This window comes from Patella vulgata, chromosome 8 (assembly GCF_932274485.2).
Source record: "Patella vulgata chromosome 8, xgPatVulg1.2, whole genome shotgun sequence".
Lineage (NCBI taxonomy): Eukaryota > Metazoa > Mollusca > Gastropoda > Patellidae > Patella > Patella vulgata.
Window position 1 is genome coordinate 11,406,221 of NC_065886.2, and position 13,946 is coordinate 11,420,166.

Here is a 13,946-nt window from a genome sequence, read left to right on the forward strand (position 1 = left end):
TTGGCTAAGTGGGTAAGACGCTGGCTCGCTAGCCTGAAGGTCGCATGTTCAATCTCTGCATTGGCAGAGAAAGTTTATTGTGATTTTCTGACGTGGTTTCCCCTTGTCAGTATTGCCATTATGAAAACTTCTAGATGTTACATTGTACTGTAGAAATGTTAACTGGCCAAGTAGAAATACTGACTGTATACTTAAATGATGTAAAAATAAAAGTTGTTTTTTGTTAATGTGAAATTTTTTGTGAATATGAGATGATTATCTGCTTAAACTTGAAAGAAAATCAGATTTAATGTATATTACTTACTTATATACACATGTTAAATACAGTGGTAAAGGGCTTATATATAACCTGTATTATGCCTACAGGTAGATCTATTGTTGTATATACCTGTACATGTACAGTCTACTTATATGTACCTGTAACACCGGTAATTACCTGACTCCTACCTGTGTTGTATATAGTAAGAGAACCTCGGTGGCTGAATGAGTAAGGTGCGTGTATGGTGGCTGCTGGCTGGATGGCTAAGCTTGATTTTGTCCTAGAAGTTGTTCTTGTAAGGAGTGCAGGACAAAGGACATTTTATATTTTTGTTTTAGGTCTGAACTTCTTTTCAATCAATTTGCTCCACATTCTTCCTCCAAGTACAAGTGTTTGGTTTTTGCAAGTTCGACCTTTTGACAATGTTCTGGACATTTTAACACTTATATTTTGCTTTTGTTATTTGACATCATTTATGAAATAATCTGAAATTTTATTTCCATTTTTTTTTTAAATTCCAGGTTAAAATCTGAGAGAACTGTGAAAGATGAGTCAACGAATAAAACATGTTCTCACCATCTTTGTGTTGGTCGTGTGTATGCTGGTGATGTGTGTATTGACGGGAGCTCTGCGTGTAGGATCCGGATCCTCAATGCCAGATCTAGATCCGTTCAAAGAGTATGGCTATTTTGTTACGGGTATTCTCTACACTCTGAGACTATTGACGCTTATACCGTTACCATTGACCGTCTGTAACATTCTTGGTATTGTCTGTTTCAACTGTTATCCGAGCACTCCTGTATTGAGAACATCGCTATTGTTCGGCCCTTTTGTGTGTTTTCGTGTCGTCACTAAAGGCACATATCCCGAACTAGTTAAGCGAAACATCCAAAGAAATATAGACACTTGTATGAAACTAGGTTTAACTAATTTTGTGTTTGAGGTCGTCACTGACAGTGCTATAGGAGTTTCAAAATCGGCGCAAGTGCGAGAGCTTGTAGTGCCTGATAAGTATCGCACTAAAAATGAAACGCTTTACAAAGCGCGTGCATTACAATATTGTTTAGAAGAAGGAGTAAATATATTGAGTGATAATGATTGGATAATACATTTAGATGAAGAAACATTAATTACCGAAAGCAGTTTAATTGGTGTGATTAATTTTATAAATGACGGTCAATATGAATTTGGTCAAGGTGTCATTACCTACGCTAACGAGGAAATTGTTTGTTGGATAACAACATTAGCAGATTCTATACGTGTGGGTATCGATTATGGCATACTGCGGTTTACTATGAATGTTTTGCACCGTCCCGTATTCAGTTGGAAGGGTTCATTTATCGTGGCGAATGCAGGAGCTGAGCGAAAGATCACCTACGATTTTGGACACGAAGGCAGCATTGCTGAAGATTGTTTTTTCGCATTGACCGCGTGGAAGGAAGGATTTAAATTTGGTTTTGTGGAGGGAGAGATGTGGGAAAAAAGTACATTTTCTGTGATGGATTACATTCGTCAGAGAAAGAGGTGGGTGCAAGGAATCAGCAAAGTAATACTAAGTAAAAGCATCCCTTTTCAGTATAAAGGAGGGATCAATTTGATGATGATTGCGTGGGTTGTGATGCCCTTCACAGTTCCAAACATAGTTCTAGCGCCCTTATTTCCACTTCCCCTGTTCGGCTTTATAAATACAGTAATAAGCTTGATGGGAGGAGCAATGATTTTCCTGTTTACATTTGGAGCCCTGAAATCGTTCTCACATCGACGGCATATCTTGTTTAACTTTGCGTTGTGTGTTATGATACTGTGTATTATGCCAGTTGCCATGATAATGGAGGCTATTGGGGTCGTTTGGGCTTTTATGTCCAGTAAGAACAGTGGATTTCATGTGGTTAAAAAGGACGTTCATGAGACGCCATTGCTCAGTCATGTATGAGAAGACCAGCCATTTATTTTTAGTTTTAAGTTATTGTTTCCTTTATAATACTGTAACATTCCACATTTACAAGAAATACACCGAATTTTAGTGGAGTTTTAAATTTAGATATAGTTTTTAAAAAAAGTGATGGGCGTAGCTCAGTAATATTCTCATTGACCAGTATAGACAGGGGTCATGTTTCTTTTTTAAGAGAAATACCACCGATTCGGACCCTTTCTGACATTTTTAAATTCAGCTTGTGCTAATTGTTGCGCCCACATTTTATGTCGTCACTTCTGCCCATTGGTTCATGTGACCACAATTCCTGTACACTCCACAGGTCAAAATGTCTTGAGATTCTTGTCTGGAATGGTTTGTCTTATAGTAGAAGTGTTGTTTCAGCTTGCTGGAACTGTTTGGCCTGTAGTGTACTAAATTTTAATCATCAGAACCTTGTGAACACTCTACAGAACCATGTATTTTGTTACTTGTTGGCATTGTTTAGCTAGTTATCAGGTCACATATCAATTGTGTGGAGTTATTGCCCCTGTCAAACATTGTAAATACTTACATTCACATGTATAAGTCAGTTTTTCTGATTTTCTTCTTTTTTTTTATTGAATTTCGCAATCATACACGTATATACATGTATCTATTTAATGTATTGCATCCGACATCGAAACCATCAAAGCACTCTACATGTACTTGTGAGATTTATTAGGATTGTTTGGCTAGTTGTAAAGAGGAACCCTATCAGAATTGGGTCACTCACTCCATGACTGTTAAAAGTGTTAGAATGTTAGTCAAAATGAAAATCTTGTTACTTCATCTTTTGGATTACGGATTTAGACCATAATCCTGAAATGCTAGATGAAGAATTCTGTAACATAAGTTAATGAATTTAAAGCTGTGGATTACAGACCAGATGCAACCTAAGATCACCACATAGAAGAAAATATTCCCGATGGGCAAAAAGAAGAGGAATTGATCCTAGTCGGGCCCCTCCAATTTTGTCTTTGGTTCCTCAGGGTCTTGATGTTGGCTTCATAATCGTCTTTTTTTCTTAAAATATCAAAATTTTAAAATAACTAGCCAAGATTTCATTTTTTAAAAAAAAAGAAGCAGAACTTTCAATTTTATGATTGATCCCAAAGAACTCAGATTCAAATTGATGTGGGCCTCACTGTCAGATTTTTTTTTCCTGCTTGTAGAATCTTAGAAGTGTTGCCAAATTACGTTAAGCTTATATAGGTCCTTTTTCAGTTGTCAAAGACCGTCGCAAAATTGCAATACAGATTACTCGTGGAACTGGGTGGGTCGGTTGGACGACCCCGCAGATAGAAAATGATAAATTAAATACATGTATCAGTGGGGTGGGGTGGGGTGGGGAGGCTGGAGATGTCTTGTGATCGCGATTTATCTATGGGTTATTATTCGTTTTGACGCAAGTTCGGAAATTTTGCGACGGCCTCAACATACCTATAGCTGTAATTACAGGGTTTTTTTGTTTTTTGTTTTTTGTTTTTTGCTTCATGCAGAATCTTAGAAATAATGTTTTTATTTTATTTATTTTATACATACATATATCTATATAGAGCTCTGTCACTACATGGACAAACCATTGACTAGTGACATTACATTCTATTATATGACTATTCTAAATACTCAGTATTGCAGCTCTATTGATTTAGACCAAACCAAAGTTATTTATAGTTCTTCCTGATCCAATCTGATTAAAATTCAGATCTATATTTCGTTTCGTTTTTTTTATACTTTCGATGGCCTACACTACATGAAGATCTGACAAGTTATAGCGATAGGTCACGTCACGGGTCAAAAGACCGACTTATGACCCTATGATGTCAGACATTTGATTAACCAATCAGCATTGATGTTACTAGTGGATTACCCACAGTTCCTTGAAAAACACACCTAAAGCTCGCCGTAACAGACCGTTTCATTGGCTTATCCCTGACAGCATTCAGAACACGAGTTAAATAACAACTCTTCCAGATCCAAGTGTAGTAAAGACAAGTAAAACGAAATTTTGAACTATAAAAACGAAACGAAATAGAATCTGTGTTTCAACCAGATTGTTCCTGATCTTCATACATGTACATTACAATTTATTTTCAGCATGTATGTAAGGGGGGGGGGGGGGGTGGATGACTGAATGGTTAGCGTGCGCGCGTTGTATCATAAAGTCTGTCATTGAGTCAGCTGGCGTGGTTTCGAATCCGCGGTTGTACGTAACAAGGAGTAGGGTCGCCTGTCCAACCTCGTGGGTTTTATCTGGGTCCTCCGGTTTCCTCCCACTGCTAAAAACCCCTATGCACAAGCAAATTATGTAAATAAAATTAAACCATATGTTAGTCTCGAAATGTCATAGTTTGTGTCGAGTGGACGTTAAACCCCATTTCTCTCTCTCTCGCTCGCATGTATGTAAATTGACCAGAACTCTTAAAAATTGTTGATTTTATTGGATTTTATTTGTTGATTTGTTTTGTGGGATGACCATCTGTCTGCGTCAAAAGGGGAGGTTGAATGACCGAAGGGTTAGCGTGTGCACGTTGTATCATAAGGTCTGTCATTGATTCAGCTGGTATGGTTTCGATTCCCCGGTTTTATGCGAATTATTGAAATAAAATTGAACCAGAACCTAGTTTGTGTCGAGTGGACGTTAAACCTCATTTCTCTCTCTTTCAGTGTCAAAAATTGTATGACTATATTGATCAAGCTAACATTGTGGTGGTACATGTATGATGGATTGTATGTTCCACTGTCGACACAGAATATCATTAGTTAAACAGTGATGCAGGACGGAGGGCTTGATAACGACAGTTGTCTAGTCCTTCGGATGATACAAAAACCGAGGTCCCGTGTATACAATGGAATGCACGTAAAAGATCCCTTGGCAGTTGGAATTCGATATAAGAGTAGGCGATAGTGCCCTGCCCGGGCAAAATTTCCCTCATAGCACACTGTGTGGCGTATGCCCGTCTTCATTAGCCCAGCATAGGAGCAGAACAGTAGGATGTTAAACCTCATTTCATTTCCTTTAAGTTAAACAAGAGCATTAAGCTCCTTTAAATAAGTCAAAAAGTTTTAAGCTCCTTTTAAGTAATTGGAAGATGTTTAGCCCCTTTAAATAAATCGAAAACAATTTAAGTTCCTTTAAGTTAAACAAATAAAGATTAACTCCTTTAAGTAAATTGAAGAGATTTTAGCTCCTTAAGGAAAATCAAATAGGTTTCAACTCCCTTAAGAAAATTGAAGAGGTTTTAGCTCTTTTAAGTTAATTGAGCAGGTTTTAGCTGCTTAAAGTAAACTAATGGGGTTATAGTTTCTTTAAATAAAGAGATTTTAGCTCTTTAAGTAAATCAAATACGTTTTAGCTCCTTTAAGTAACTTGAAAAGGTTTTAGCTCCTTTAAGTAAATCAAAGTATTTTTAGCACCTTTAATTATTCAAAGAGGTTATGTCCTTTAAATAAATCAAAAGAGTTTTTAGCTCCTTTTAAGTAAATCAAGGCTGGTTTTAGGTCCTGTAAGTAAATCAAAGAGGATTTGCTCCTTCAAGGAAATCAAAAACTTTGTAAGCAATTATTAAAAGATCTTGAAATTGTGAAGTTATAAACAGAATTTTTAACCCCAGGAATGCGTAAATCCTAAAATGTAGTTTAAGAGGGGGGTTGGATGGCCGAATGGTTAGCACATGTGCGCTGTATCTACGGTATATCATTGAGTCAACTGGCATGGTTTCGAATCCCTGGTTGTACGTGACAAGGAGTAGGGTCGCCTGTTCTCCGGGTCCTCCGGTTTCATCCCACTGCTAAAGACCCCTCCCTACGTGCAAGCGAATTATTGAAATAAAATTAAACCATATGTTAGTCCCGAAATGACTGTGTCGAGTGGACGTTAAACCCCATTTATCTCTCTCTATCTTTAAGATATATTTAACAATTTCCAAATTGCATATTTATCAACAACCATAGGTTAGTTGTACTTGACAATATGACAGCCCACAAAACCAATCAATATAATCAAATACCAATGAAATCAACAATTTTGGTCCCCAATTACATGTAAGGAGACCTACCAGTAGTCGTCTCTTAATTTAAGGAGACCAAGTAATCTTAAATCAAAGTTAGTTGTCCCTGACAAGATGTGATAATACATATAGTCTTTCTCGTTGCAACTTAGTGCTGCGGTAGTCGTGCTGCAATTAGAACTGAAATCTAGACTAGAATTTCCTGGGTTCCAAATTCAAATCCTGAAACGAACCAAGAAGAATCTCATACCCATTTCCCACCTCTACTAGGGTTAGAGCTTCCGAAAACCAAGGTCCACACTGTACATGTACTATACATGTACACAAATATGATTCATCAAGTCTTTCAATTACATGAATATTTATGCTGTAAATGATTGAAACAATGCTGTTCTTCCAAATTCTTCTTCCTAGTTAGAGTATTACACACATGACCATAGAAGAAAAAGAAACGAATGTGTATTAGTTTCTCATTGACTGCCTTCTTTAACTCAAGTATTTTTGTTGTTCTAACATTTAAGTATAGTATTGGACTGAATATTCATTAAGATTCATAAATAATTATTGTGAAAATGATCTAAGAGTTCAGTCAATATTGATTAAGATCCATAATTATTACGAAAATATGATCTAAGAATTCAGTCAATATATCCATGTTTATTATGAAAATGATCTAAGAATTCAGTCATTATTGATTAAGATCCATAATTATTACGAAAATATGATCTAAGAGTTTGGTCAATGGAGATATATACTATCTTCAGATTTTCCCTGTCTGCATGATGGGCCTTTAAAGTTTACTTCTGTATAATTGAACATCAAATCTATTAATTTCCCAATGAGGCCCATATTGTGATAATGTGAAACATAGATATTCTAGTTGGTAAATATTCTCAGAAGATAGTTAGGGCTTTAAAGATGCATTATGTAAGAGCTAAATGTCCCTATTGTACATGTATGTCTTTTTTTTCCCCATGCTTCAAATGGCATATATAATATAATTTAGACATTTATTCACATGACAAGCCAACTATCAACTGTCTAGATCATCAGATGGCTAGGATATATAGTGGATTAGACCACCCATCCCATTTAATCACTTATAGTTAGATTGAAAAAAATCAAGAATCTGTTGTTCATAACATTACTCAGAATAAAGTAATTTTAACCTGTTAAGCGTGACGTTTTTAAAACGTTAACTACCCCCTATTGTGTAATTAATTTGACGAAGTGACGAAGAACTATGTACTATGTTCTAAGAATAGGTTGGGGAAAATACCTCCAAGGCGTCATGGCAGTTGTCCAGGACGTTATATAACGACCTACTCACTTAATGGGTTAATGATATTTTCCATATATTCATTATTCATTGTTTATTTATAAACTAATATAGTGAGAACGAACAGCTCTTTATCTAAATCTTACATAATGCATCTGTAATAAGTATGACATATTGTGCTTTGACAATGCATTCTGTTTTGTGTTTTAGTTGATGTATTTTGAGCTCTATAATATTTTGTGTATTTTGGGCTAAGACCACACCAATATATAATTTTCTGTTCTTACCAGTAAAAATTTTCTGTCTTATTTCTTTAGGAGAAAAGACCTATTAAAAAACCAAAAGCATTTAGGTCAAAGTTTTGAAATTTGAAGCAAAACCAATCTGATTTAAAATTTTGTTTTACTTGTTTTGACTACGCTAGGATCTGGAAGAGTTGCTATATAACCTGTGTTCTGGTTGATGTGAGGTATAAGCTAATGAAACGGTCTGTTACAGCGATTTCTTGGCATGCCATGTTCGAAACGGTGGGTAAACCACTAGAAACGTCAACACTGATTGATTAAAGCGATAATTTCATGTTTTCTAAGAAATTCAAAACATAATTATTTCTATGTCTTTTGCTCATTAGGTTATCAACTCACTATTATACGACCATGGGCATTATTTCCCACCCTTAAAAATCAATGACACAGGAAATAATAACACAATTACCTCCCTTGTTTTCCTATTGCCTCCATGCATTAGCTACCTTCAAACGTTGGAATTTGAAGTTGAAAATGATATTTTTGCCAATTTCTCAGCTGGCAATAGTGACTTACAGGATTAATAGGATTATTCTTTAACAAGGTAGGATGGTTTATGGATACCATCTATTTTAAGGCTTTATTTTAATAAATTTTAAAAATATAACTTAAAAATATGAAATTGCAGCTTTAAGCAATGTCTGACATCATAGTCAAAAGCAGCTCGTGTGACCCCTGACGTGACCTCCCACTACAACCAGACAGACTTTCATGTAGTGTAGGCCATCAAAAGTATAAGAAAACAAAACGGCTAAAGACCCTTACGCGCAATCAAATTATTGAAATAAAATTAAACCATATGTTGGTCCCGAAATGACCTAGTTTGTGTCGAGTGGACGTTAAACCCCATTTCTATCTCTCTCTCTCTCACTTGATTCAAGTGACCATTTCTTTATCAAGACCAGTAACAATCTGATTAAAATACAGATCTATATTTCGTTGTAGTGAAAGGTCGATCAGACCTATGGCTGTTGACCTATGACATCATATATTTGATTAACCAATCAACATTAATGTTACTAGTGGATTAACCAAAGTTCTGTGCAAAAGACGCCTAAAGCTCGCCGTAACAGACCGCTTCGCTGGCTAATCTCTCACACCATTCAGAACATGTCAATGACAACAAGTCTTCCAAATCTTAGTGTAGTAAAGACAAGTAAAACAAAATTTTGAACTATAAAAAAAACGAAACGAAATAGGATCTGATTGGACCAGGAAGAACAGAAAATCGAATTGTTGTGGCCTAAAGTATTAATTTTACATTTTATCATTAAAGTGTTTTATTATTTATATATAATTGTTGTTAAATTTGTTGAGTTTCGCTCCCGATGTTAGCCGATAAAGTTCCTCAAGATTGTTCTGTACGGTTTCCCCTGGGTCATTTGTGCAGAAAAGTAGGACGTTAAAGTTTAACGGTTAAACCCCATTGCATTTGTTACATGTGGGTGAAGAATATAATATGGCCATCGATTTGATTTGAAGGTAGACTAGTAATTTTTTGTCCCACGCCTTTCGAAGAACGCAGGGGACTATTAAAATGGGTTCGTCTGTCTATCCATCCGTCTGTCCGTCACACTTTTTGGGACACAATAACTCTCTTTCTAATTGAGCTAGAATGTTCAACCTTGGTGTAGGTGTTTATTAGGTCAATGCCTTGATGGAGTTCGAAGATGAACTTTTTCGGCTTAGGGTAAGCAGAGATAAGCAATTTAATTGGTTGATGCTTTGGGACACGATAACTTTAGTTCTAATTAAGTGAGAGTGATGAAACTTGGTGTATAGTTTCATAACATCAATACCTTGACTAAGTTTGATAATGAGCATTTTCTGCTCAGGGTAAGCACATCGACAAGCAATTTGATTGGTCGAGACTTTGGAACACAATAACTCTCATTTTAATTGAGTTAGAATGTTCACACTTGGCATAGATGTCTATTAATTGAATGCCATGATGGAGTTCGAAGATGAGAATTTTCTGCTTAAGGTAAGCAGAGATAAGCAATTTGATTGGTTGATATATATGAGACACAAATAACTTTAGTTCTAATTAAGTGAGAGTGAGGACACTAGGTGTATAGCTTTATTACATCAATACCTTGACTAAGTTCCATAATAGTCAGTTTCTGATCCCTTGAACGGTGGTACTTATCTTTAAAAAAAAGCATACTAAACAGGTATTATGTGGTCTTTCTTTGGGCCTTAAATGTTATATAAATGATTAATTAGACATTTATTAACATGACAAGACCCATAATCAACTCTCCATGTCATCAGATGGCTCCGATTTTAAGTAGATTAGAATGGTTGGGCCATTTAATGATTTAATTTAAAAATGGAGACAGGAAAGGTTTGAATGACCAGTATGGAGGTTACGATCAATGCACACATATTTTGAATTATATTTTCAATATCTTCATTTTGCATTTAATCATCTATTTTTGAAATATTATCGCGAGAATGGTCAGCTCTTTATCTAAAATATTACATAATGCCCCTCTAAGTGAATTATGGAATCTCATATGAAATACCCAGTCGGAGCAGAACAGTAGGACGTTAAACCCCATTTCATTTCATCTCGTGAACTATATTTGTTGGTTTACCATCATCAACAAATCAAATTGCTTGTCTCTGCTTAGCCTAAGCTTGTCAATGATCTCAGTCTCCAGTAACGGAACGTCTATGGCAAGTTTCACCATTTTACTCCAATTAAAAGCAGGATTATTGTGTTCACAAAGAGTGAGAGACAGTCGGACAAAAAACCTATCACCAAATGAACATCGACCCAAATAAGAAGCTGGGTTATTATGTTCCAAAATGTAATTCAAACTAAATCTGATATTACCATTGGGGGAGAGTGTGATGGAAAAGGAGTTACCCCGATCTCCTACTTAAACCATTGAGGCTCTATACACCTAAGTTGTCTGCGATATCACCTCGGTGGAAGCGGACGTAAAAAACAACTATACACATAATTTTAGGATTGCAAGGTCTTTGTCTTTAATCAGCAGTTTTAGACCACATGTGTGGTTACAAAGATTAAGATAGTCGGAATGTCAAAAAAATGTTTTAGACCAAGGAATGACATGAATTTAATATTGAAGTCAAGGATTACAAGTCGGGGTCCTGACGTGATTGCAACAAACAAGTTATCCCCCTTGTCTTCAAAGTTAATCATTTTAAGTTTTTTTGTTGCAATTTCCAGCTCCAGGATGAACTTAATTTCTTTGTTCAATCTATGGAACAGAGTATACACTGAATACTTTACTCTTTTTCGGTTCATCCCCAAAAGTCGTAACGCTGTATACATATTGTTGAACATTTGACTAATGTAAATTGTTAGCGAAATTGTGAGGTCATTCAAACTGGTGATGAGAACAGACAGAGTTGTTCCCCTTTATTCACCATACTTGGAGTTGACTGTACCAGACTCTTATATATAGAATGTAATTCGAATACGCTCTTAGCTTAGCAAATATTTGCTGTGGCTCAGTTTGATACGGTACTCCAGTTAAATTATTTAAAACATATTTTGTTTTCATTGGTTGTGAACTAGGTGTAGTACACTCGCTCGTCGGAGCGAAATTCATATTTGGAGCCAGCGTAGCGGAAATGGGGTTTCGGTAGGCCTACAATGTTTTTAAACTTAAAAACACATAATTTTGCTAATTATTGGGTGTGGAGTCCGACGGCCCCGATACCCAAACTGCTTGATACCACAATAATGTGAGGCCATTTAAATGTTGTATTATTGCCTTTCACCAAGTGATTTCGATTTCTTTATATTGAATATTTTCCGCGATTTCAGGGGCGTACAGTCCCTATAAAGACCAGGGGATGCGAAACTTCAGCCATCATGGTGCCTCCATCAATCTGGGAGATTTGGAAACAACATTCGTCCGGCTAAGGCCAGTTTCCTCGCTGCAATATAAGTTATTTGTAGTGGTGATAATTGTCTTATTCATCGTACATACTGCGAGCCTTTGTGCAAGTAAAGTAACTTAAATTGCAAAATTAACTCAATATCATCCAAAGTCTTTGACATTGATAACACAAATTATTTGTCAATTTAAATCAATATTGATGTTTTGATCATACCGGGAAAAGATGGGCTTCTGATATCCAATATTTAAGACAAAATAAACATTTTACTATTGGTACACGAATCGTGTAGCGTAATGCGTTTCAGCGCCATTTGTAACAAGGGACTCGAAGAACGAGGCTACACATATTCCACAAGTCATGTCAAACGGTAACGTCACATTTTTATCTGGAGAGCATGCGCAATGAATACTATCGGTGTAGACTGGAATAACCAGGCGCTAGACATTTCCATTCGATTGGGACTTCTGGCGTATTTCGTGGAATATAACTGGTTTGAAATTAGAGTATAAACGGAAACGACTGAATGTAAATTAGTTTATATACACCCATATTGCATTTTACCAACATTTTCCAATGCAAGTTAGCAACACAACGAATTATTATGAATTGGCACAGGATTTTAATAGCCCCGGTCTCTCAAACAGAAATGGACTCATAAAGATAAGATGTTTATTGCATCAAAACATCCATTATGGACAGCATGCATACATATACACTTAGACATAGTCATATACAATTAATAATACATATTACATAGACAACTCAATACATTCATACAAACAGTATACTACATGTATATCTAAGGGGTTTCAGTTAGATGTAGTTGCCACCAAATTTGATTTAGCTCTCTTATTGCAAGCCAAAAACACACATAGAGCCACTGCCTTGGCAATCAATTTTGGTGGGTTAAAGAGATTAATAAAATTGTAGGAAATCTTTGGATTTGCTGAGAGGTGGGTATAAATGGGCTTGGCGTATTTCTTCATACTTGCTACAGTAGAGCAAAAAATGTTGCTCGTTTTTGATCGAGTTTAAATCGCAAAATTTGCATAGACACTATCAACAGGAATTTTTTTGTATCAGCTCCTCTCTATTTCTAGGTGATGCGTACTGAGTCTAAGTGTGGTCATAGATTTCTTATGGTTTCTATTTTTAACCGAATATATGAAACATAATAACAAACTCCCCTTACAAAATAAAGTATGAACATAAAATGTACATATGTAGTGATAACCCTTAGTAGTTCCCATACCCAAAGAGTTTTTAGTTATTTTATTAGCGGGGTGTACTGTATGGCAAGCTCGAGCTAGAGGAAGCAACTGCACTGCAGGTAACCATGGTTTATAGTCTTTGAGGTTAGTGCTAAATGATAAGGCCAATAGTAGTGGGAGGAAACCGGAGGACCCGGAGAAAATCCACGAGGTTCATGGACAGGCGACCCTACTCCTTGTCACGTACAACTGGGGATTCGAAACCACGCCAGTTGACTCAATGATAGGCTTTATGATACAGCGCGCACGTGCTAACCATTCGGCTATCCAACCCCCCTTAAAAAAAGAGATACAATATGCAGATAAGTCTTTACAGAATGAAAGGTTAATCCCACTCGGCAAACCTCGGCAGATTCCATTACTCTACATCTAGCCTCGGCTCTATGACGGTAAGTGATATGTACCTACGCAGCTACGCCTATGCAATTGCGATGCGGCACCGGTTTACTTATTAGGAAAACTTACCGCTTTTAAAAAAGAAGTTATCAAAATTGCGTCTTCGAATCGTGTGTAGAATTTTCAGTGCAAAGTTGCCCTTGATTGGAGAAAATCGGATAAACTTGAAAAAAAATAGCTTCAGACTTTGAAATATTTGTATGATAAAACATTCTTCAAAGGCGTCATCATGGGCAACGCCATTGGTAATCCGGGAACTTGAAAGTAGTTCCAATGGCGGAGTTCATCATACAACCGAGGCTATATGTAGGGTACTGGAATCTGCTGAGGCTTGCCGAGTGAAGTTAATCCCTAAACATCTACAAGTTATGCTATGTATAGTTCAATATATTTCCCATTCACGGGTAGAGTTTTTTTTTTAAATGCAATGTTAATGTTACACAAACATCAACAAAACGCTTCAGATGTGTACGATAAGTTCGTAATATGGATTTAGCCCACCCCTGTCTTTTGATGCGGATAGCCGCTTGTAATCTTAGAATGGCCACCCCATCTGAAAGTAAAAACATTGAAGAGACATATGACAGAGA

The 13,946-nt window shown here is 36.3% G+C and overlaps 1 protein-coding gene across 3 annotated transcripts in view; it reads left to right on the plus strand.

The window, feature by feature from the left end:
• LOC126829879 (beta-1,4-mannosyltransferase egh) overlaps positions 1 to 9,097 on the plus strand; it is a 58,026-nt gene extending 48,929 nt beyond the window's left edge. For 2 of the 3 annotated variants that reach the window (XM_050560045.2, XM_050560047.2), the window contains one exon: positions 781 to 9,097. In XM_050560045.2, coding sequence (XP_050416002.1) covers positions 807 to 2,192 — 1,386 coding nt within the window. In that variant the 5' untranslated portion in view covers positions 781 to 806 and the 3' untranslated portion in view covers positions 2,193 to 9,097. Of the gene's footprint in view, positions 1 to 423; positions 598 to 780 lie in introns of those variants that run through there. The other variant, XM_050560046.2, reaches the window with a different exon arrangement.
• Positions 9,098 to 13,946: the final 4,849 nt, after the last annotated feature.